This window comes from Parasteatoda tepidariorum, chromosome 12 (assembly GCF_982258835.1).
Source record: "Parasteatoda tepidariorum strain Cologne lab strain chromosome 12, Ptep-v5.0, whole genome shotgun sequence".
NCBI lineage: Eukaryota > Metazoa > Arthropoda > Arachnida > Araneae > Theridiidae > Parasteatoda > Parasteatoda tepidariorum.
Window position 1 is genome coordinate 56127607 of NC_141766.1, and position 27821 is coordinate 56155427.

Sequence of the window (27821 nt, forward strand, 5' to 3'; positions counted from 1 at the left end):
CTACTTTCCATATTCTGTAACTCATTAATCACAGAATTGAGCCCCTGAGTAAAATAATACTAAACTTTTCCTGTTATGCACTACTCTCACATTGAATTTCCACAACTGGTGGAAATCGACTTTTTGATGCAACTAAAAGTTTAGAAAAAGACAGGACTAACTCTCAGAGGGTAAGGGACCACTTCACAAATTTTGACAATCTATAAAATCCCAATGAACATGTAATTCGATAATAAATATGCAAAAAAAGATATAGCCAACATGTAAATATAAATTTATTATCACACAAAATTCATTAGCAACGATTGCACAAAACAACTATTTTGCCGACATCCCACAAAGATATTGAGGTATAATATTTTTACTTCACAATTTCAATATTCAACACTTTTTAAATAAGAAACATTTATTTTTCATTGTGATTATTATATTTTTTAACAAAAAATAACAAGCAAGAGCAAACTAATTTATAGTTTAAGTGTAATTTACAGTACAAGTCAAAGCATTTTGTTAAAAACAATAAAAATATAATTTTATTCATGACATAGAATTGCATAAATAAGTCCTTGCAGATCTAACAGAACACAGACACTTTGGATGCCTTAGCAAAGAAAATATTAAAATAGTTTTCACATTTATGACTCTTACAGATTATAACAAGTCATTACAAATATCCATGAAGTGATTTTCACAAGATTGATTGCTCTTTTGAGCAATTAAAATAATAAAAAGTTTTTAAAAAATTATTGCTTTAGAATCTAATAAAGTACAGAGCATCTCTAATGATTTATAGTCATGTCGATAAAAATAAAAATGTTAGTACTTTATTAGAAATAAGGAAAACTCAGAGTACATTATATATTTCGCCACACAAATTAGATAACTAAAACTAAAAATTTTAGATTTTAAACCTGGGGCCATCAAGCATTTCAGAAACTTTCAAGAATTTTACATGAATTTCACATGTTACAACTTTCTGAGTAAAACCGTTTCTTATAATTTCCTTAATAAACTACGCCATTGATTAAACCTCCAAAACTACATCAATGATTGAAATAGTTTATCTTTTTGAAAACTTAAAATATGCCCAAAATAAATACTTGTATAGAACTGATAGAAGCTTTTATTTATAATTTACACTGACAAGTTGTGACCAGGAACACTAAAAAAATTCATTGCTCCAAACTGTTTTTATTCAAATTTATTTCTTTATCTATGTTTATAAAATTGTTTCACTCCATATTTATTGACCTCCAAAATTACATTAATGGTTGGAATAGCTTACCTTCAGGAAAACTGGAAATGTGCCTGAAATAAATTCTTGAATGCAACTATTAAGTACTTTTTTTAATTCACACTGTCAATGTGGAGCAATGACAAATTGTGACCAGGAACCTCAAAAAGAATTTGCTTTATGTTGAAAAACAACTTTTTATTAATTTATTTTATTGTAACAAACATTAGAGCTTACTATGAAATGAAAAAGTTATTTTCATAAAATAAAATGCTTTTTATGTTCAGGTAATGAGTAGTTACGAGAGTCAAGCCATTAATAGGAATCACATATTTCCAATCATTTAACATTTAAATTTTGTATTAAAATTTTTCTCAGCACACAAATATGCATTTTTTCTGCATAAAACACTTAAATGAAAATTGTTACATATTCAAAAATAAGATTCTTTTACTTTCGGTGACTGCTAAAAGCCAAGGATGGAGGTTATTTTATGCCAGTGTTTGAAATTGTTGGCTAATAATTAATTACTCATCACCAAATAATTTAAATTACTTAATCTCTCCTGCACTAGTCTAGGCTCGTTTTTGACCAAAATTACTAACTGCTTTTTATAAAAAAAATTATAACAAATTATTTTCCTGCAAAAAGTGAGAAGTTTTGTTGAATTAAAAACAAAAGAAAATGCATCCCTACTTTTGGAAGGAAAAATATTGCAATACAATAACTTATCATGTTGTTCAGTCTACACAAATTAATTGGTATATATTAGGTTAGTTCCTTAAACAAAAACAATTTAATCTTAATATGTAAGAATTTTATTAAAATTATTTAATTGTGTTGCTCTGTATTCTGCATAAACTGCATAATCTCTACTTAAGAGTCTTGGCCTCATAAGATGAAACTTAAGATTAAACTCAATTCATTTTGATGGCATCATTCCTTAAAAAGTTTTATTTTTTACTTCATAGTTTTCCTATAAAAGTCCTTATCATAATTTTAAAATTGTCTTGGAATAAAATTATCATTTAAAGGCAATTATTAAAAAAGAAAGTTTTTTTTTATCCAAAAGAGCTTAGATTGTAAAAAATTTACCATATTAATAAATAAAGCTTCTTTGCACAGATTTTGAGCAATCAAAATAGTTTTTTGATACAAATAAAAATAAAAAAACATAAAATATAAATATTTATAAAATACCTGGAAAATTGATTTTATATAAAACACATATTTCTTTGATGATTGTGAAAGTTATGTCAGAAGATGAAGAAAATAATACAATATGATATGACATTTGGCTGCCACTGTTTCACATATAAAGAGTTTAAAGCTCTAATACTTGAATAAATCTTGCATATGGCATCTTGGCGAACAAAAGTGATGTATGAATGATTATTTTCAAACTTTGTTATGTGTACTCACTATTTACATTAATTAGTGATTCAGTCTGCTCATAGTCAATGTCATGAACTCTGAAAAAAAGTAAACATTATAAATGATTTTATAAGATATTCAATATAATAGAAAATTACTTATGTTAGACAACTTAAATTGATCCTATATACTTAAGATATATTTGAAATGATCCAATTTAAATCTATCAAAAATCTTTTCTGATGAATGTATCACATTGAAAATTAAGATAAAACAAAACTTGCTAAATAAAAAATATACATAAACCATAAAAACTTTCATATTTTAAAACTAAATTAACTAATTTTGAAACTAATTTAAACCTAATTTAATTTAAACTATATTTAAAATTAATTTAAAACTAAATTAAATAATTCATATTTTAAAACTTCAATTATTATTTCTCATGATTCCAAGCAAAATTAAACATAAAAGGTGCATAAAGATAAAAGGGGCATTAACATAAAAGGTTTAAAAATAAAAGCAGCTAAATTTTGTAAACTTTCTAAAGGGAAGGTAGATTTGCAAAATGTTGCCTTTCAAATGTAGAGGGTTAGGATATTAAATAAATTTTTTGGTCCTTCTTTTTATCCAATTATTCTAATTTTTTTACTGAGTATAGTTATTGTAACTATATGCAGAAAAATTTTAAAACTAAACTATTTATAAAATTTGACAAAAAACTTACCATTTAAAAAGTTATTTACTTGTTTATTCTAAATATTTTTCTTAGATTAAACCCTTAAAAAATACTATAAAACACACTTCAATTAATCAAATAGGAATAAAAGATTCATGATATGATATCATTTAGTGACTTTGTTAATAAACAAGAAATTGATATCAATAAAATTCACCATGGTTTAGAATTAGAGGCAGATTTAGAATCTGACACTAGGATATGTATGTCATCCAGAATCTAATAAATAGTTCAAGAAACTGAATAAAGTGAGAATGTACAAAAGAGATTTTTTTATTCTTCATTTTGAAGTATAAATATCAAAAATTTCTGTCTTCGCTAATACAATGTAGTTAAAAGTAAACACACTCTAAAATTAGAAAATAGTTTTAAAAAATTTTATTTTATAGAAATGCAAATCTTTTAAATCAAAATACTTAAATGCATCTAGATGCTCACAAACTATAGCTCTTTAGAAAAACTCCAGCTCAAAAACAGATTTTTTTACAAAAATATGAACCATTTAATCTGTTCTTTTTTTCCCATGTTAGACTTAACTTGTGGCATTGAATATAGATGCATATAATATAATGCATATTCATTTATCATTTCATTGAATATTCATTAAAGTTGGTAAGTTGTTGCCAAACACTTGTCCTATTAAAATCTTAATTTAACGAACCAAAATTTTATGCATCATTAAATTAATTGAGAATGGATGTAATACATTTATTTCATTTGAATTTCACCTCAATTTTACATTTAAATTTGAAATTCAAACAAAATCAAAAAGTAATAATAAAACAAAATCAAAACGTAGTAATAAAACAATTTAAAAAATAATGTATTTAAAGATACTTAATCCATATTTTTAACAGAAAAAAAAGTTATCAAAAGTTACAGAATATTTAAATATACAACAAATAATATAATATCTCACCTTTTAGATCTCTTACAAAGACTGACTAGCTTATTAAGACCAATGAGAACAGGATCCCAATTTTCATAATGAGTCAGAAAAGCTACAGCAAAGAAAGAAAGGAACATGGGAAGAGTTCCCAGAAAAAACTGAACAGGATAATCCACCTAGAAATTATTAAGAACTTTATTATAAAATATAATTTTTAAAAAAACAGTAGGAACATCAACTTGGTATTAGAGTAAATAAATAAATTTAAAGGAAATTAATTTTATCAACAAAACTTAATAGCTTTTATAACCATGTAATACTAAATAGAAAAGAGACAGGCTCAGAAAATGTTTTTTTAATAAGTGTTATGTGTGTCTCTGAGTTTTTTTTTAAATGTTAAAATAAGTTTTGTCTTTTGTATCTCTAAAACAATTGCAAAAATATCACAAAAGTTTAATATGAGAAATAAATTTTTTTTTGTTGGGGGGGGGGGAATTAAACACATTTGTGATCTAATTTTTTAATGCTTAAAAAGTTACGCTAACACTGCAGTGATTAGGATTGTAAAGAATATACAAAAATTGAGAATTATTCTTTAACTCAAGAAAAAGAAATAATAGTTCTAAATTGGTTCTTCCTTTAACCGAAGAAAATTATAAATAAATAATAATAGAGTTTTTCAACTGCAAGAAATGAAAAATGCAAACTTCCACTCAGCCAGATAATTTGCTGGAATTCTCAATTTTATAATAGTTATTATGCTAACAAAATCATTAAACCTAGAGAGTCTAATAAAACCAAAGAATAGTCATTTTGCATAAAACAAAATGTTATCTTCTAATGAATTTTTTTACATAAAAATGTAAATTCTGAAATTCACATGAAACTTTAGAATATGCATATAAATATTGAAATAAATTCATAAAATGTTATTTAATATGTATTAAAAAAAAAACAAATTTCTTAACATTAATTACATAATTACAACTGAATGCAATACATTACCTTTTTTAAGAAAATGTCAAATAATATAGTTAAAGGTATAGTTAAAGACACTGACAAGGTAGCTATTAGAGAGGACGTCAAAAAACAGCCCCTAAAATGAGAAGATGGGTATGTTGAAATATTTTTTTACTTCATACAGGGAAAAATCATTGTAAAAATGCATTTTTTATCAATACTAAAAAACATGGTTACATAAAAATTCTGTGATTAAAGTTTCAACTGTATTTTTAAAAAAAAATTTGATTAATTTTTCAGTAACCTGGGAAGGAGTCCTTCATTTGGGTTTGTAGCTTATATACTCTGAGTATGCCTACACTCGTAAAAAAATGTTACATATTTTGCATAATTAATGTGTTGGAAGAGTAAAATTACACTCAAAATATATTTTTTGGGGTAATACTAATTTTCAACTTTTCAAAAAAAAAAACTCAACATGATGATGATCCCCTACAAAACCCCTTTCTTTTTTATAAATCAAAATTTTTATTCAACTCGAAATTATCTTGTAGAGTGTTTGATAATAAAAGTTTTTTTTCTGTTAGTCGATTTATCATTATTTTTTAAACAATTTTTCAGAAGAAACACAGATACAAGCTGACTGAACTGAAAAACTAATCAAATCATTAAAGAACAAACAAAAAGCCTAAAAATATATAATTGTTGAAATAATGTTTGTTGGAAAAGCTGATCAAATTATTAAAGAACAAAAATATATTTAAAAAAATCCATTTTGAAGCAGGTTTTGTCGGAAAGGCTAATCAAATATCTAAAAAACAAAAAAAAACAAAAAGCCTAAAAATCCATTATTCCTTTAAGGCAGGTTTTCTTGCTTGATAGAGTTCCAACAAAGATGTCTGACATGTGTTTTTAAGAAACTGATGATGATGTGCGTTAATTTGTATGCTTTAATGCTTTTTCTAAAGTAGAGAGGGGTTCTGTTAAAGTTTTATCAAAAAAACAAAGTGCAAGCAAACTGATTTATTTGAAAACGTTGGTGCAGTCTCAGCTCAATATAGAAGCAGATGAAACTCAACTGATTTCTGAATTAAAAGAAGTGGAATATATGTGCATATTGTTGAATAATCTACAATGCTTCTTTATTTAGTTAGCTATTTGGAAACTAAATCAGCAACTTCAGCCTGTAAGAGGATTGCAGGTGGACACACATATGAAGTCTTAGCTAAAAATATTTTTATGATCCTAGGATTTTATGTAACCTAAAAGATGATTTTACTAATGGTTAAAGATAACACAACAAATTTTGTCAAAGCTTCTCATCACTTTTTAAGAAGTGACAGTCAATACTAGTACTTTCCTGCTGATATACATTCTGATAACCCATATATTAAATAAACAAGATAAAAATAATGAAAATGTGATGTTGCGATCCCATCATCAATGTTCTATCCAGATGCTCAATTTAGTGGCAGTTAAAGATAGTGAAAAAACAGTTGAAGATACGGCCTTCTAGAAAGTAAATCAAAGTGCATTTGCAAAAGGCGAAGCATTTTAGAGCAAATCAAAAATATCTGTTGTTTTAGCTCACAAAATATCTGCAGAGCCAATAAATTGTCTCATAATTCATGGAGTTTAATGCATTTCGTTGTGGCTCGTATATGCTGGCTCTTGAAAGATAATAAAGACTCCCCAAGATATACAGACGATTTAGGAAGGCTATTGTCATTAAATGTTTATATGAATATTGCATAAGATAGGATTCTCTTTTATTTGACTTAAATATTTTAAAAGGGGAAGTGAGTGTTTTCGTAGGAGATTTTGCTCTAACAATTAATCAGTTATTGAAGACTCTTAAATTCTATACTGGCCTGTAATTTTCCAACCATTAGGTTCAAGCCATGGTAGTATAGATTGAAAAAGTTTTGTCAATTGCTGTTGGACAAAAAAAAACTAATTCAAGTGGAAAGATTCATTTTTTCTTTTTTCTGATATATTTGTCTTAAGATATGCTTACGTGATAACAATTTTGACAGTTAAAAAATTGAAAAAAATGTCTTCAAATTAATACTTTTTTCACTTTTGTTCCTTATTAATGCATTTAATAATTTTCAGGCATAAACTAAAATATCAATTAACAATCATGATTAATCACTAAGCAATTATGTATAATGACTAGGCCTTAATCATATGCATAATTACTAATAATAGATCTAGTCATTATGAATAAGAGCTAATTTTTCACTTTGCCCATAAGACTGTACCTTTAAATTTGAATATACACTCATGATCAAAATGTAAAGAATATGTGAATATTATTTTAATGGAGAGAGGGAACACATTTTGCTGTATAATCTATGGTGTACTTTACTTGAGACATTAAAGAGGTTTAAACACTTAACAAAATCACAAATATTTGATTATTTTTAAGCATCTCTTGAATTGAATATTCACTGCCAAGAAAGGCCAAAAATTCTAAAGGTTGAGAGAAAAAAATTTTTAAAAAAATGTTTTAGAAGTAATAGATTTGATCATAAAATCATAAATGGATATGTCTTAGTATTTTCTGATGTTCAAACAAGCTAATTTATTATTCTAAATCCATATTTAAGAATTTTTCTTTCAATTTTTCAACTTTTTTTAATTTTGAATATGACTGTTAACTGAATCCTGAAACAAAATTTGCCTCCAAATAGTAATTAAGTTGTGATTAGTAGTAGTTACTAATCACAACATTTAAAGAAAATATTTGAAAATTATGTTAATTTTGTTTCTAGTAAACAAGGATTCAAATATTATAAATTTAAAGTAAACTTTAAAAATGTTCCAAATATTTTTCAAAATAAGGGCAATTCGAGCATAAAAACAACAACTTTTTCATATCATGAGAACAGCTCTACAATAAAATGTAATGCATATCAAAAAAATTTACCTAGATCAATAATACAATTACCTGTGTTTTTAACTAAAACCTTAAAAAATTTTAAATATACAATCAAATAGAACTAAATAGTCTTCAGTATTGTTTTTTCAAATAAAAGTTCTAACCATTCTTACTTAAAGCTTGATAAAAAAATCACACTAATAACTTAGCTTCTAGTTCAAAACATACCTAGTATCAAAGCATTCTATATTAAACTTTTTCTGTAATGAGTGTAAGTGTAAAGAGATTTTCTCAAAATCAATGTTTTTCTTGAAATGTAATAAAGTATGCAATTGCTATTCTGTTTCGTTTATCAATCAGCAAGCAAAAAAACTACAACTTTGATTCTAAAAATTTAAAACAAAAACCAAAATTTAAAAAGATTTAGTAAGCTAAAGCAAAATTTCTAACATAGACAACAAAAAAAAAGGTAAAATTCTGTCAAAATTGCAGATTTTCCTCTAATGGGATAATTAAAATTATATTTGTAATAAAACTGTTGCAGTTAACAGCACAAAAATGCTGTTGCAGTACAGAAATTTCAGACAAAAACAAAGTACATAATGTTTTACAACTGCTATAAAAAAAAACATAATTTTGGAACTGGATTTGAACCAGGTTTCATCCAATTTTCCCTTACTAGTCAATTTTAGAAAAAAAATTTAAAATGTAGTTAATAATTTTAGATCCTTCATATAATTTAAACCTGGAAATATAATTTAACATTTGTTACTTTGTAATAAACCATTAAGAATTATTTAGCAACGTTTATAAGCAATTTCAAAAATTCTAAGAACTATGAAGTTGCCATTTAACATTGTTAACACATAAATTATAATTCAGTAGTAATTTTGGGAAGTATCTAAAGCAAAAGTATAATTAAAAATATACCATAGCCATAGTAATTCTGAAAATACAGTTCCAATAAGCCCATTGCACAATAATAACAACCACTGATATCGAGAAGGCCATTGAAATTCTTCTACTTTGGTATAATGCAGAAAAACAAATCCAGGCCATAAGAAAAGAAGGTTGAATAATCCAACAAAACCTAAAAAGTAAATATCTTATATGAGCATGAAAAAAATAAATGCTAATAAAATATAACATATTTGCTGTAAAATCAAAAATAATTACTATCTAATATGCAAAAACAATTTTTTTTTTCAAAACAATTAAGCAAAAAAAATTCTCAAAATAAACAATGAAATTTTTAAATTTTTTAATTAGTAGTAATAAATTTAGGTTTAATATCATTAGAAGAGGAAACTTTTATCACTTAATAACTCTTTTCTGTTTCTTGCCACGATCAAACTGTTTGTCAATTCTACTTTTTTCATTAATGATTTGTGAGATATCAAAAGACTTTTTATTTTCTCTTTGCTTACATATTAATTTTCCACCCTTAATGTTTGCATTCCTTTTACTTCATTTTTGAAAATTACTGAAAAACTATATATTAAGTGTAGTCCTTATAAAACACCCTATGTAATCTTGAACTGATTTGATGAAGAAGAGATATAAAAACAGGGAATAGTTTCATTCATTCTGCTACAAGTGTGAGAATTATTAATTGACTTACCATATCAAATATGAATAAAATATAAACAACTTTGAAAAACCTAATAAAGATATAGCTACCTCTAATACTTGTTGACATTATTCTTTAATTCAGCCTCTATTTTTTTTTTATATATATAAACTGATTTGAATAAAAAAAATTGATTTTAATGAAATATTTTAGTTTTACCAATATTATCACTTACCGAAAAACATTGGAATGTCAAACATTTCTTCATTGTCTACTTTTCTTCTTAACAGAACAATATATGCAGCATAAAAAAATGCTCCAAGAATAGACCATATTGCTCCTGGTGGAAAGTAATTCTGAACTCCTTTGTCAGCATTTGAAATTATTGTCACACCCACAATGCTAAAATTTATAGAAAAATCAGCACAATGTATAAAAGTTAGATAAATTTGTTTTCTTAACAACAAGAACAAAGGTAAAAGAAAAGAATGAAATGAAAGGGCATAGCTTTTATGTAACAATAACATAACTTATAAGACTAAACATAATGCTTATGAATTATTATACAATCTTGCTTCCTAAGGCAACAAGAAAGAGTAAAAGATACAAATAAAATGGAAAAATAATCAATTTTAGATTTTCTTTGGAAGTGTTTTGTAAATTTGGTTTTTAAGTACTAAATGACCTCAATTAAAAGAGACCCTCTTAAAAGCAGCAAGGTCTTAAAATTAACTTTCCATGAGCAAATTTGTCTGGTAGGGGTTGTTCCAGATCCTTTACCAATGTCACTTCAAAGACAAATTCAATTTGATAACAACACACTTTCTGGAGTTAATCATGATATTGTCATTATTCAAGATTAAAATAATTTTAAAAGTTTTATTTTTTAGAGAGTTTAAGAAATTTTATTCATTTTGACGGAACATTGCAAAACCAGTATCATTGTCATTTTAAAATATCAATTCACAGTAATTAGCTGTGTGTTAGCAAATTAAATTTGGGATAATAACATTTTGAATTAAAGAGAATATCAAGAGATCAATAACTTTTTATACAAAAGTGATTAATTAAGGAAAACCATCTGTGAATAAATTAGATTTCGGTAAAAAGACACCAAATCTTTAAGATACATATTAGATAAATAGAGAGAGAGCACCTGATAATATCGAATTGTCACATCTGTACTACACTCATTATCTTCATTTAAACTTGGCATAACTTGGGTGATTAAGTTTGTAAACTTCTTAGTGCAGACCTTAAACGGTATGAATAATGCTTTTTCTTATCAACTTTTAAACAACCTGAATTAATTTAGTTTCAGACATTGTATTCTCCTTTCTTTAATGAAAGCCAACTTTTATATATGTTATCATTAATATCTGACTAAATTTTAGAATAAAAATATTTTAAAAAATTTAACTTCCAGCTTTGCCCACCATATTCAAGAAGGTTTTTCATGTGGTTAAATTCTAAAACCATAGATGCCACCATGAAATAGCTTAAGATATGTAAAAAATTTGCATCAAGTAATAAAATGCTCAAGATTAATGTTTTGTTAAATTGTTCAACTGCTTTGTAAGCAATCTCAAAACATGCATGGAAATAAAAATTAAGGTAACAAACTTTATTCTATCTATAAATATTTTACACTCAGTAATCTAATATCCTTTTTGTATTATTTCCTATAATTATACCACTGGTTTAGCACATTCCAGCAAAATATGAGAGTACATTTGAGTCTCAATCACCAAGAATCATGAATTAATGTGGAAAAAAAACTCCATTCATTTGCCGTAAAATTTCATAGCTATTTTCTTATAACAAAAATTCTATAAGGAGAAAACTTGATATGATAAAAATATTTCACATAAAACAAGTTTTGATTAATGATTTTTTATTGAGCATTCTTGATTTCAGCTAATTATTATCTTTGATTTTTACCATCATTAGGTATTAACCAAGGATCTACAAAGATGTAAACATTTTTAGAAGCCAGGATAAAGTTTCAGAGTCATCATGTCATGGAATGAAAAATAACGTAACATCTTTTAGCTTTTACATTAAACTTTGGGAATTTTTTGTCGCCAGCAATGAATTTTAAGGTGCCATGGCGACCTGAATTTGTTGACATCAACGTATTACCATTCCCCTATAGAGAATGCCAACCTATCAGGCTGATCAGTTGATTTTCAACAATCCACCATTTAATTGCTTCTTCTGTCTGTTAATAGCAACAATGCAGTTTTCCCAACCACTTTTGTTGCTATAGGCTTCCAATTTATCGACTGACAAATAACTGAAATTCAGGTACACTCAAGTGATGTTAATTTGGGTATTTCTATTTTTTTTTAAAATATATTGATACAAGAAAGAATAGAAAGAAAACTGTTTTTGACAATTGACTTAACTGAAACAGAAAATGTTTGGTATTTTTTTCTTTTTGCAGCATGTGTAATGGTGCTGTTTGTCTTTAATAGAGTTAATTAATTTTACTGTGACTAAGTGAATCGGTGTAAATATCATTCATGAATTTCAAAGAAGATTCTTTTCTCTTCCTAAAGAATATTATGAAATACAGTATATCCCAGTGTATAAATAGACTTTTCAACCCCCTAAAACTTTAAGAAAATTAAACGGTTGATTTATACACCCGTAAGAAAGTCGGATATTTGTTGGTTTTGAAATATCCCATTATAAACAATGAGATGGTAAAGAATTACACTGTATCAATTTATATTTTTCAAAAACTATTTTTAATATATCATCTACAATTCATTAATGTATCATTTCCATTTTCCTTCATCATATTTTCCACGTGTAAAGATTTTAAAAAAAACACTTTAAATTATGTTAAGAGAGAAATTAAAGAAAATTAAGGTAGTTTATTCAAGAACATTTCAAAATATGTAACACAATGAAAACTTAACATATCATAAAGTTATGAATTTAAAGATTTCAGAACATCACCTGTGCTGTATTCAATAACGTTAGCAGTCCTGTAATACGAATCCCAATTTGAAAATTCTACTTCATCCTCCTCTTAAATACTACTTATTTTTTGTTTTTTGAATTTTAGGAATTTTCACCCCTATTTTTTTCTTTCTTTTTCAGTGCAATTACACACTTTACATGTCAGAAACTTGCTATCTCAAAATCAAAAATAGAGGTTCGACTCATACAACGGAATATACAGTAAGTATTATTTACTTAATACTAATGTGGCATGCATAAAATGCTAAATTAATTATTTGTATTTTTAGAATAGCATTTATTATTTACCAAACTTAGATTTTAACACCTCTGTTTTTTTTTTTTTTAACTACCTAGATTACACAGTTCCCCAAAATTGTAGAATAAAAAAAATTTATTGTGTTTTGTTTTAGACTTTAAAAATTTAATATCTAGAATAAAATGAAAATGAAATACTTTATCTAGAAGCAATGACTAAAAATAATTCAATGTCATCAATTCATGAGTAAAATTTTAAGAAATCTAATGTTCACTCTATGAATAAATAATAATGAATATTACTAATAAAACTTAAAACATACCTCATGGTAACAGCAAGAAACTTTGACAAAGTAAAACGGTCACCAGTGTTTGATGGAAACATTGAAGCTAATATTAAAGTGAATAAACCAGATGAGCATGATAATATATTTACAACACCTGCTTCAGTTGTGGAAAGAGCTTCTTGATATGAAAGATTGCCAAGAAACCACTACAAAAAAACCTTTTATTTAATTATACAGTTTATGACATAAAAAACTAGCACAAAAGATAAATCTATTAAAAGACATAAAAAAATAACTTCACAACACACTTTTCAATTGATATAGCAATTACAAACTAGGTTCAATTTTTACTCTTACCATTATACAAAAAAGAAGAGCAATTCTAGCAACTTGTTTCATTGGTAATTTATTAGCTGCTTTCATGGCATTTTCTTGAGCACGGAGTGATGCAGTATAGGATAAACGAGCTAACAGTGCATCATCAGCTTGTGAATCTAAAAGTTAAAAAAAATGAAACATTATTATATAAATTTTTCATGCATATGCATGTTGAAAATCATGATGTTTTGCTATGAAATTATGAAAATAATCTTTTTAAAAAAATAAACTTTCAAAATTATTGAAAAGACAGAAATTCAGGTGTGGTTGGAGTTTGTATAGTGACCAATAGTGAAAATTGTGATGAAAACAAGAAAATGAAAATGACAGTAGAAGATGAAAACTGGATCATAATCAATAATACTTTTATTTAGCAGTATTTGTAGAGCTACAGATATGAATATATTTTATCCATGATGTTAAAGGTTAAATAAATTTTGCATAGTAATATTAATAAGGACAGGCCACAAATCCCCCATGACCTGCTTATACAAAAGCCAAATTAAAAAGTAATCAAATTGTTTCCAACAGACAATAGAATCATGAGAAGAGATCCAAGATTGATGAATTATCAAGTACATAATAATACAATATATACAAATACTTCCTAATTATAGAAACTATTCATTTCATGTACATATTATTCAATGCAGTATATGTGATTTGCCAAATGTAAAAAAAGCTGAAATTTTTGGATTAACCAGAGATATATAGCTGTAATAATGAGTAAGAAGAACATGCATTTCTAAAGTATAACATATTATTAAATTTGATATTAAAATAAAAAGAAATCGAATTATACAAACAGTTTACATTAGTTTTAAATTTTTGAGCACAATGAAACTTAGAGCACTTAGCAGAAAGCATGAAATGTAACTTGACTTGCCATGAATTAAGCACAACATATAACAAATTTTAAAGGAAATTCTTACCAGACAAATGCCGTACTTCAGTAACTTGATTAAAATGAACAGATTTTACACCTATATAAAATAAAGAATTTAGTAAAACATCGTAATAATAAAGAAAAATAAAATGAGAGGTGAAAAAAAATAATTACTTTGTTTAGAAGAAGAATCATCTGATTCATTTCCACTGCTCTTATCCCCGCTACCATCATGATACTTAATTGGTATCCAAACTGACTCACTCTGTTAACATATATACATAAAAGTTTATTATTAAAAACATCCAATCAAAAAAAAAAGTTATTTATTAGTCTGAAATAAATAATAAAAACTATTATTTGCTTAATATTTTTAGAAATTCATTATTTCTAACACCATTACCAAATTTATTAAGAAATGAATTAATTAACTTATAGACTTTTATGAAATGATTGCCTTAACTCAAACACTAAAATATTGTCTTGATTTTTTAATCATTTTAATAATACATTACAATAAAATTTACAAATTTACTTTCTACAACGAATTGCTTTAGTGGTCAACTTATAGAAGGGGGAACTGGAACTGCATTAATTTACAAGGCACCTGCACCAAGAGTGCTTAGCTCCTGTAGAAAAGTTGTTATTGCCCCAAAAAGATAAAATACCTGAAGTAGGAGATTTACATGATTATAGAAGGGGGTTAATCCTGTTTTTTTATTTCTCATATCTCACATTATATAATATTATGCATTCTATGATATTTATGCTATTCATTTTATTAATATATCTATCACATTAAAAATAAAGATAAATTTAATAAAGTCTATTTTTAACACAACTTAAAATTTTAATTCAGCAAATACTCCACATATCTTCCTAAATAAGACTATTAACACAGTTAAAATATGTTTTAAAAAATTTATTAGCAAATTTATAACTGATTGTTTTAAAAAATCAAAAATCCGATAACCACTATTCCTGTCTCTGTGAACTGTTTCTACAGAGTGGACAACACATTACTCTTGAAATCCCAAGTTCCCCACAACAGGTAGCATGTGATTGGCCCACCTCGAATCTTCCAACCACCCGAGATCTTGTGCCATTGTCTAGATTATAAAAACTTGTGAAAAGATTCTCAAAACTTAGTTTCATAAAAAATAATAAATAAATAAAATTATTATTTGACTCGGAATCATTTGGAGTATTTGGTGCTTTGCTGCTGAATTACACTTACAGAAATTAGAATTTTACAAAGAATTATGCTGGAAAAAACTTATCCAAGTTTTGCTTTCTATTGAAGTTTAAGAAGAGTTTTAAAAACATAAATTGGGTTGCATAACATAAAAAGTCTCAAGTTTTTAAGTTTATTTAAGATTTTATCTTTTATTAAACATAACCATAGATTTAGCGTGAAAGAAATGTATGGGGAGCACAAAGTTTTTTTTAAGGAGATAGTTTTCTTTTATATATATATATATATATATATATATATATATATATATATATATATATATATATATATATATATATATATATAATATTAATATATATATCTATATATATATATATATATATATTAATATATATATATATATATATATACATACATTAATAAATACATATATATATATATATTAATATATATATATACATATATATATATTTATACATATATATATATTTATACATATATATATATGTGTGTATAATACTGAACTTAACACAAACTTTTTCGTTTGGAAATAAATAAAAATTTTAATGGTTTTAACATGATTTTTTTTTTTTTTTTTGATTAATGTTAATTACAAAATTGCAAAGCTGTATAAAAAATGTTCAAGGAGTTTAATGTAATAAAAAACTACTTCGGTTTTTAGTTCAATAATTATGAATTGTTAAATTGGAATTTGTAGAATCGGATGCAAGTACAGAATAGAAATTTGATGTGTTAAAAGGTTCCTTTTCATTTATAAAAATAAAAAAAAATTCGAAATTTCAATTTGTTTAAAATGTTATTGCAATTTTAAGTGCATTTTTTACAAATTTTATCATTATTATTACTTGCTTTAAATAATGACTGTTTACACATTGTTGAAGGAAAACTTACTTATCTCTCTCGAGATCTACATTTTATAAACTCAAACTTGATGTCAAAAGCAACAAAAAAAGTTTATAAATAAAATAAAATAAAATGAAAGAAAGAAAGAGAGAGATTAGATACTGTTAAATATCCTAACATTTCTATTGAAATTTTTAAAAATATAAAAGACTTGAGAGAGATAAAAACCTTTTCTAATTAGAACTGTAACATTATATATGTTATCATTATATATATTTAACAATGAAAATTTTTTTACACTCTTTTTCTTCTTGTTGTGTCAAATCTTCAATGAAAATAAGTTAAAGAATTTTTTTTCAAGTACAGTTGAATATTTTTCAAATCCAAGTAATTCTTCCTTTTTTGTGATAAACATATTAACAAAATGCTCATGAACAAATAATCTTTTTTTTTAAAAAAAAAAAACGACCTTTAAGAATAATAAAAAACAAAGATGATGGAAAGGCAACAACAGGGGTTGGTGAAAGGAACCTCATTCTTGTAAATTAAAATAGTAAAAAACTATTGTCAGTATTGGAAAGTGCTAGCAAAGAATCATTAAACTAAACTTAATAGCTGCAAGCTACAATCATAATCTAAAAAGAAATACATAAATTTTGTTTATTTGAAGTCATTTTGTATGAATTATTACAAGTTTTTAAAAAAATATTTAACAGGTTTTTAAGATAGCATTTACTTAAAGGTAATGATTATAAAATTGTTTTGCTAATTAAACATAAACTAACAAAAATATTTGATTTTCTTAAGGCTTTTATACTTTTAAATTAAAATAGCTAAGGTTTGAAAAAGTTATAACTTTAAGAAAAATTCTGAAGTTTAGGGAAAATTATTGAGAGGAGCAATTCTCTCCCTGTGCACCCTCCCACCGATGTGATGCTTATGAACATAATACATAAATTACATCTAATAAGACAAAGTATATCATTGATCTATTATGCAAAATTTTAAATAGCATGAAAAACCTACTTAAAAACAGTGTCATAATTATTAAAAAAGTTTCTACATTTATTTCTTCATTTGAGCTTGCTTGTATACACTGGAATAAAGAATGCTCAGCATGCCTATGGTAATATACATCCTTTTGGGTTTCTATGATAATAGCTTTAATAATAGCCATGATAATAACTTAATGATTTAGCAATTGTAATTTTTAAATAATAGTAAATGGATACACACTATCTTTTTTGGCTTAGAGCAATTATTGCAATAATGTTCAGAGGAAAAAGTAATATATTCCCATAACTGCCTGTTGTAATCGAGGAGAAGGGTCATGGAAGGCGAGGCTCCTCCATTTGTAAAAATATTAAGAACTAACGAAAATAACATTATTTTAGAAAATTTTTTTAATTAATTCAAAATGCTTACCAACAAGGGCTCAACTTCAACAAATGTGCTATTACACTCATCTTGATCAATATTTGCAGGATCAACAAGCTTTAAAAATTCAAACATCATCAATAATGAAAAGTTCAAAATTAAAATAAAAAAACAACAGAAATTTGACTTACAGTATACATGGGTTTAGAAAAACACTGATCACGCCATGGTTTCCAAAATATAAATCCAAGCAAGTATAATATGAACATGGTAGTTTTCACATAAGTACTAAAAAATGGTTTGCTGAAGTTTTCATCCTTGAATATATACTAAAAGAAATTAAAAAATTGAGAAGTAAATAAGTTAGATTTTCAATAAAACTTAACAAATCTGAGTTATATTTTAAAACTTCAGTTATAAATAATCTTTACATGTTAAATGAAAACTTTTTATTATGGTCTTAAAGCTTTTTAGGGGATGAAATTGAAACAAAATTTCTCAGTTAAATAGGAATTTTTTTTTAATGATTTTCATTCTAAGGAAATAATCTTAATTTTGAAAAGATAAAACATTTATTATAAGTACCTTACTATTTAAGTTAATATCATAATAAAACTAACAAAGTTAATAATAAAGTAAACTAATAAAGTTAAAGTAACATTTAACAAAAATATATTTAACTCAAATATTGGGTTTTATGTGAATACAAGATGGATACAAATTAATTGGCAGGCTATATAACTGAATGATTTATGAAATATTAATTGCTAAATACCAGTTCGACAACAGAAAAGTATTATACTTTCACAATTTTATAAGTTCACTATTACTTGCTCCATTGATTTACTGAAACAGAAACAAAACACCTTTACTTATCCTTTTTGTGCTCAAAGAGAGCATAATAATTTTGTGATCTATAAATACTGATAACTTCATTTATTTTTCCACTCAAATTAAAAATTTCCTCATCAATGAAAATAATCTGGAAAAAAGAAATTATCTATTTCCGTGCACAGGAACAATGCAAATGTTTTCTATTTTAGGCAGATTAATAGGCTTTAGCTCAATCAACAATAAAATTGAGTGACAGAGCACATCTTGAAAGATCTGAATATCATGTATTTTTAAACAACCATTTTTCATCAATGTTTAAGCTAAGATAGTCCAGCTTTAAAACAGCTTGTACAGTACATGTTCTTGAACCAATAATAATACACATTAAAGCAAACCAATTGACTAAACTACAAAAGTATGTTGATACGCTTAAGATTCATTATTATTCTTAATTTGAACTAGCACAAAATTATTTAGTTATAGAAGTAGGCAAATCAATCGAATTAGAGAAATCAAATAACTCGAGTCTGCTAGCGTCAAAAGAAAACAGATTCTTTATTTTGTTATAAGACTTATCTTTTAAAAACAAGAACAATTATTAAAAAAATACTAACCTCAGTCAATTCAGATGAAGCAACCCAAATGATATCTACAACAAGCAACAATAATGTACCACAAACTAATCGATGTGCATTGAGTTTTGCCATTCAATGGTGGGAATTGAACTCTTGATTTATGAAAAAAATAGCATAGGAAGTGAAGTCATAATTCACAGTGAAAGATATCTACACCTACAAGTCAAAACATAATGCCCATATTTAAATCTTTTCATTAAAGACACAAATAAAAGAAAAATAGAAAGTATCACAAGTAGAATATTTATTATTTCATAAACTACCAAACATGAGTAATTATTTTAACATATATATAATTTTTTATTTAAATAAAGTAGAAAAACAATATACAAGAGTATAAATAGTGTAGTTTACTAATACAGTATAGTTTTGATATTGTAGCAAACATCATTATCATTGTCAAGACACAGATGATGGTATTTGCTATTATACAGAACAGATTGTCTATATCAGTTAACTATATTATTTGAGCTCATCAAATACATTGTTGTTCTGCTTAATATATTACTAAATCATAAAGACAATCATTATAAAGTTTTTATTGTGAAAAAAACTATACTCTTTTGAGATATAAGGAAGTTTTTTAATGATTAATTCTTAAAAACCGAATTCATAAAATATTTAAAGTTAATAGTTAAATAATTTATTTATTAATATTGAACCTGAAATTTTAAAATTTTTACAATAACTTTTTTAAACTGAAATAAATAAAATCAGCAACCTCTTTTCAAAAATTAATTAAATGTAATTTTTGTGAAGATTATAACAGAATAAAATTTAACAGATAACTATTTTGTCTAGTATATTTCATAACTTCAATGAACAAAAATAATGATAAAAAGAAATTTTTTAAAAAAATAACTATATTCATCACTAAAAGTTATTCATTAGGTAGGTGAAAAAAAAAAATTAAATTGCACAATAAAAAACCTGCTAATTTCTATCCTTAAATAACTATGACAAATAATGACTACGATAAACAATTACAGTGACATCAAACAATGAAAATTTGACTGAATTATTTATCATAGTCATTATTTATTAAAAAATGTGACTGAAATTAATCTTAACAAACTAATAAATAATACAATTTACAATTCAAATAACAATGCTAATTAGTTAAAACAATTACCTGTTTCCAATTTTGGTAATATAGTTAAGTCTATAAAGCTCTTCTCTTGTGCAAAATAATGCTTTTCAGCAAATTTTGTTAACTATATTGTGATATTCTTATAACTATTTCCTGTTAGTAATAACTGCTAAATTAAGTATTTTTAATCTCTTATACTGATTTTATACTTAATTGAAATCTTTCACTTTAGAAATTTTTCATTCAAAATGTGTGGCTGAAGTTGATAAATTATCAGACTCCTTTCCTTTAGCTATGATATTTCAATCTAAAAAAATTTTAAAATATTTTTTACTCATTCATGAGATATGGTATAAGAAATTTAAAACAAGCTTACTGTAGAATACAAATATTCATGACAAAGATTTTCATGTTGAAGTCAAGAAACCACATGATTCAGATTCCAGTCTGTTTAACCTTAAAAGAATTTAAAAATTAAATAAAGATATTGTTTCCTTTAAAAATAAAAAGAAGAAGCATTACTCATAAAATCTTGATAACGAAAGTTGATTGCTATTGAACAAACAAAACCTTTCTAATTAAACTTAATTTTAATTTAACTATTCCAACATCTGTATACCTTGAAAACTAATAGCAATCATGTTGCTTATAAACTATAACACATCAAAAATCAAAGAGAGTATACAAAAAAAGTTATGAGGAATTTCTTAGGACCTGTAATTTTTCATCACAGAAAAATAAGAGATCAGTTTGACACAGATTATTTTCTTTGTAAAATTTAACCAAACTTAGAAAAAAAAATGTCACTTCTTTATTGGCAAAAGAAATAGAAAATAATTATGTGAATATCAAATAACATTAACACTTTTCCTTGATACAGGTGATATGATAGATTAATTGTAATTAAAAGCTTCAATTCTTCAAATGTAACTCTTTGCTTATTTTAAATGTTTTTATTTTGTCTATCAATAAATGGAACAGTTATAAATGCACATAATCATAGATGGATAAAGGGATAGAGAACTTACCATCTGCTTGATATCACTGATCTTTTTTTTTTTTTTTTTTTTCTTTTTAATCTGGATGACTTCCTTTTCCTTCTTTTCTTTGTTTAATTACTTTATCTCTCATAAAATTTTTAAAAACTGAGCAAATTTAGAAATTTCAAAATTTTAGTTTACCAAGATTAGCTTATTTCGAAAAAAATTGCATTTAATGTTCATTCATTCGAAAAAGCTAAAACTAATTACAATCAATAACTTTTTTTTAATTTATTCATTTTCTACTATTACAGGATAATCTTTATCTTCAATTTTGTATATTTTTTAATTATTCTACAGCCTACAACGGACCTTAACTAGCAAAATAATGTTGTTCTAAGCAGTGAATGTCCAGTCATTATGGTTAGATTTTTTATTACATTACCTAATCATCTTTATTTGGATATTCTTCTGAATTTTGAGTTTATTCAATTCCAATTTAAGATTTTTTTAAAAAGCCCTTATTTTAGCTAATTCACCCAGACATGCATCGTAATTTTATGAATTGAATGGTGTCATTCTGTTTTATCAAAGGGACAGGTTTGTTTCTGTTTCTATTCCAACACTATGTATTGTTTATTTTAATTGTTATTGTAACGCGCTTAGTTATTTGAATTGTTCTCAGGGGTCTGTCCAGGCCAAATTTACTACCGTTTAGCAGTACCTTCACATATTCAACTTTAGGAAAAACGGTAGTTTCACACAATACTTTTTCTTAACATTTTATTCTTGTATCCCATAAGAAACGATAAATCCATATTTTTGTGTTGATTTATTAATATAATTCTTAATTTTTCACAAATTATGTCTAAATTTTCACAAAATAGGTACCTCTCAGAAAAACCTAGGCAGACCTCTGGTTCTAATCTATAGTCATGGACACTGAAGCTTGATCACAAATTTAAGAATTGAAAAAAATCAAAATATTGATGGCACTTAATATAATGCTGTACCAGAAATGGAACTGGTGATACTTAATAGAATTTTCCCACCATCATTATATTTGGTGATGTTACTTCAAATTATATTGAATCATAATAAATTTTTCCAACTTCTCTATTAACTTGCTGTTAAATTGTCAGATTGCTAAGAAAGGTACATAAATAATTTTCATGTGGTTGGAAATAAAGTAAAATCCAAAATGAAACACCAAATTGTAATATAATTGCCAAAAGATCCAAAAAGTATAGCTTATATATTTTCGAAGATTAATTAAGATGCATTGAACGTTTTTTTTTTTTTTTTTTTTTTTTTACATGAACAAAAAATTTTACATCAACTTCACTTCAGAAATATTAAATAATATTAAAGGGATATTAATAATATTAAGCCTCAGAATAGCCAGAACTTTCCAGAACTTTAAGCTCAGAAGCCAGAAATATTAATAATATTAAGCCTCATTTATATTTAAGTCTAATTTTTAACATTTTTCTTCACTGAAATGAAAGGATAAGTTATATTTTTCATTTCATAACCTTTCAGTTACATTTTAAATTTTCCATATTTCTTTTAACTCTTTCTCATATTTCTTTTCAATTATAAGGTGTGATGATTGGAAACAATCACGGACTTTCTAAATGTCAATTAGTTCCTTTGCTAAACTGCTTTTCACACTGTCACTAATATGTTTGCTTAAGTTTATCAAAATAAATGCTTAGAATGAAAGCAGAAGTAACTATCAATTTCACTTAATTTTAATCTTTAATTCAAGGTTTTACAATTTAAAGCCTTTCTTACTCGTAAATCTTAATTAAGTATGGGTTAATTAATTGAGATTAAAGAAATCTAAACACAGAGTGGTGTATCTTGGTCCACCTCATGGAGTACATAGAACCACAGAACAAAAATGCATTCAGAAAGAATGTTGAAGGATCAATGCAATTCAATTAAATAATTGCATTATTTTCCTTACAAATGCAGTTTTCATTTAAAATGCTATAGATTAATAGGTAAATCAAATAAGCCTTCAATTATAAATAAATAAATATATATATATATATATACAGTGAAACCTGTGTATAACGATACTGTCTATAATGATAAACCTGTCTATAGCGATATTTCCTTGAGGTCCCGGTGAAATTCCTATTTACTCAATGTATTTTTAACCTGTTTATAGCGATAACAACTTTTCAGTTAAACATGTCTACAACGATAATTTTTCCTCTTTTGATAGTTGATAGTTCTATTCCGATTTTTCTACCGTTGGAAAACGACTCCCCATCGAGCCTAAATGTGAGATAACAAAATGTCTTTTTTTTTTCTTCTCTTTTGTATGTAATATTCTTTCGTTGTTTCTGACAAAAAAAGCCACTTTTAGGGGAAATTAGAGCAGTAGAAATGGGTGAAGGGGTATTGTAGGAGGGAGAGAGCTTCGTCAGAAAAACGGGTGACACACTGACGAGACATCGATGCAGCAGCGACACGACAAGATTTCACCAGAGAATGCCATATTGCTAATTACGCTCTGCAAGATTTTGTTGCAACATTACCAAATGTAACTGATGTTCATTTGAATTCATTAGATGGACTGAAATCTATGTGCATGGAAATTGCTTCCAAAAATAAGCAAACAAAACTAACCGATTATTTTTCTAAATAATTTCTGTTTTGATTCATAAAATTGTAAGTAAATTTTTCTTGTGTGCTGTTTCATAATTCTAAACGTATACTTTTAAATTTCAAACCTGTCTATAACGATAACCTGCCTATAACAATATTTTATTTAGGTCCCTACAGTATCGTTATAGACAGGTTTTACTGCATATATATATATAATATAATTCTTACCACACGCAATTATTTATTGATACATAAATATAAACACAGAGTGGTGTATCTTGGTTCACCTCATGGAGCACATAAAACCACATAACAAAAATGTATTCAGAAAGAATGTTGAAGGATCAATGTAATTCAATTCAGTAATTGCATTATTTTCCTTACAAATGCATTTTTCATTTAAAATGCTATAGATTAATAAATAGGTTAATCAAATAAGCGTTCAATTATAAAAAGAAAATATAATATAATTATTCTTACTGCACACAATTATTTATTGAGTTTTATTTAAAATTAGATTTTAGCACTTATACTAACAGATTCTACATAATGAAATTTAATATAACATTTTAATTCATAGAGAATTGAAGTTATTCAAAGACATATCAAACAATAGCAGGGATGCAAACTGCTCCACTTTCTGCAAAAGTTTTAATAAATTGGTAGCCAATGAAATCATAAAACTTGTAGAATGCCGATAATTACGCCCACTTCTTTAAAGTGTTGCCACTAGATAACGATAATAAAGTTGCATTTCATAAAATATTTTCAACTTTTAATACATAATGGTGGAAAAATTACTTAAAAAGAAAAATACTGAACTAAAAATAACTTAAATTTCTTCACCAATAGAAAATAGTTTACAAAGCGGAGCATGTTGGCTTCGCTGCAACAACTGTGAAATAAAATTCTGATAATTCCAGAACCAGGTTATGGCAATATAAGAATATCTTCATGCACTATTATTTATAAATATATGTTGGATACTCAAAAAATATTTTTATCACCATTGTATCACGCAAATTTAATTCACTATAGTACATTAAGACATTAAAAACATGCAGATACTCTTAAGATCTCATGCCAGTAAAAATTTTGTTCTTAATAATAATTCTTGAAAAAAAACCTAGCTTTGGATGGATATATATATATATACAGTGGAGCATCGTTTATATGACGATCACTTATACGACATTTACATTTATACGACGTTTAGTGTGGTCCCAAATCATTCCTATTCATTTTAATGTAAAAATATATTGTTTATACGACACACAGATTCGGTTATACGTCGGTTTTTAGATTTTGTTCAAGTTTATTAAATTTTTCATTTTTTCTTGTGTATTTTAAAAAAGGGTGGAATTTGCCAACATGAATGATACAGAAAAGGGTGCCAACAAGAATGCTTGGATGACGACCGTAATTTTTTCTAGATGACCCAAAAAAACTAGACAATGTTATGAAGAGGCAAAAACGAAAATTTTTGCTATTATCGATGTCCAGCGCACCCATCGATACTAATTATTTTGGAAAATGTAAAAGCTCTCTTTTTTCCTGCAAATTGCACAAGTGCGCTTCAGCCATTAGATTTGGCCATGATTAGAAATCTAAAATTGCATCATAGAAAGCAGTAAGTTCAACTCGCTATTCAAAGCATTGTAGAGACTAATAGCAAGAAAATATAATTAAAGGTAACATACTTTCAAATTGCTCCCTGCTATTTTTCTTCTTTGGTTATTTGTTTGCTTTGCTTTGTCTAATTTAGAAATTTATGTAAATCAACATGTTAAACATTAAAATTAACTGAAAACAGAGATAATTTCAGCTTTAGAAGTAAAAATCTATTATACGACGTTATCGTTTACACGACGTTTTTCGGTGGTCCTTTCGGTGTCATATAAACGATGCTCCACTGTATATATATATTAATTTAAATGTACAGCAAATTTTTAGAGTCTAAATACAAAATATTCTGTTTAAAATGTGTTATTTTGTCTTGTTATATTTAGAACAATATTCTAAATTCTGTTCCAGTTTAACAAGAAAAGAAAATAACGATATTTCTGACATTTTTTGTTGCTTAATGTGAATAAAACTGGGTTAGTTTCTGTTTTATAAATAAAATTTATATTTGTAAACAAGATGAATTTAAAATAACTTTTTAAGTACATTTCATGAACTATTTACTATTTTTTATCCTGAAATTTAGCTATTCCTCATTTCAGATTTGTATAACTTGAATTTTTAAAAAGGAATATTTGAAATACTTTTTTAATTCAAAAAAATATAAATAAATTTTATTAAGAGTATAAAATTGTTTAACTCAATAAAATAACTAAAACAATGTTTGCATTAAAGTTTCTTAGAATTTTTTTTTATGGTACTACAACTTACTCTATTTTTTAGTGAACTGAGGTACTCCATATTCTGGGTTTTACTAAAGAGCACACTAATTTCTGTCCTTCTAGGATAAACTTAACTAGTCACAAATAGTTATTAAAGATCTAATCTTGAAAAATATGTATTGGTCTATTCTCATAAAAACAAATTTCAGAAGGTAAAGTAGTAGTTCCAAGAATGACTTACCAATGCTAAAATAGAATTTAAAATAAAAATGGCACACTTTAACTGTGCCATATGATTCATTCAAAGGATTTACAGTTACAGTGGCCAAGTATGTTGATGGAAACAAAGAAATAAAAATATTTAACAACATTAAAATAGTTAACCCTGGTTCAACGTTCTCCTTTTCTCTACCCATCCTGTCTCCCTAAACATTTAATTATTATTTATTGGTGGTATATAGCACTTTCGACAAAATATAAACGAATTCTTAAAAGAAAAAGTTTAGGAGTTTTATAAGAAACATATAACAATATGAGGAAAAAAAAAACAGATTATACTTCATTAGATCTTTTATTATCTAAATAAAGATATTAATATCTATATGGATATCAATATCTAGATATTATTATGTGTATATATAGACTGATATTAAAAATAAATATCTGTTCAAAAATTAACGTCAGTTCAGCTACTCAGATAGACATCTTAATAAATATTCATTGCTCATGGTTATATTTCTTTTTAAACTTATTGCAAACTAAACTCAAATTTTCAAACAAGAGAAAATCTATAGATATTATATCCCCCCTTATGACTAATGCAGCGTACTTACCCCACCCGCTTACGATAAATGTAAATAACTTAAATCCAGCATAAAACAATTTATTAATAATACAGGAAAAATATATTTTAGAACACACTCTATTGATTCTCGAGATTGTCCATTTCATCAATCCATAATCACAATTATTTATATAAACATATTTTTACTTTATTCAAGTCTGTATACTGAAAACAAAAACAAATGTAATTCTGGTTCTGCTTATTTACACAAGCTTGTCTTCGTCAAAATGAGACACTGTCAATTAACAGAAGTTTGTCAGTGGGAAATCTTGGCAGCCGCTGCTCTGCTCTCACATAGTAACCCTGTAAATTCTGACCAAACATCTTCAAAGAGTGAAGGTGTTTTCTACACTTAGCATGCACTGCGAGTCCTTCACTGTCTATACTTCCGGCTTACAGTTTCCGGTGTATTTTGATGCCATTTGGCTCACAACGTGATCATTGTGTTTTGAGACTATCTTGTTTAGTATTTCTTGTATACGTATATTTGTAACCTGATTTATTATTTGCGTTTTAAAAAAGAATTGTTATGAGAATCGTCATTTCAAAACCTGTAGTTGAAAAACGTAAAAATCGTCATTTGAAGAAACGAATCGTTATATACCA

The 27821-nt window shown here is 25.9% G+C and overlaps 1 protein-coding gene across 7 annotated transcripts; it reads right to left on the bottom strand.

The window, feature by feature from the left end:
* Nucleotides 1–253: 253 nt before the first annotated feature.
* On the bottom strand, nt 254–27459 carry LOC107452383 (solute carrier family 35 member F5). Of its 7 annotated transcripts, none has more exons than XM_016068855.5 (14): nt 27293–27459; nt 20801–20880; nt 19314–19490; nt 18057–18194; nt 17914–17982; nt 14604–14694; nt 14476–14526; nt 13523–13659; nt 13202–13371; nt 9886–10052; nt 9011–9170; nt 5242–5332; nt 4267–4412; nt 254–2706 (listed from the first exon to the last, which is right to left on the bottom strand). In XM_016068855.5, the coding sequence occupies exons 3-14, from the start codon at nt 19404–19406 to the stop codon at nt 2643–2645; spliced, it is 1377 nt and encodes a 458-aa protein (XP_015924341.1). In that variant the 5' UTR covers nt 19407–19490; nt 20801–20880; nt 27293–27459; the 3' UTR covers nt 254–2642. The 7 variants fall into 7 exon arrangements, with proteins under 7 accessions (XP_015924341.1, XP_015924334.1, XP_042905420.1 ...); XM_016068848.4 differs by having other exon boundaries at nt 27205–27420; XM_043049486.3 differs by having other exon boundaries at nt 27363–27387.
* Between the last annotated feature and the right edge of the window lie 362 nt (nt 27460–27821).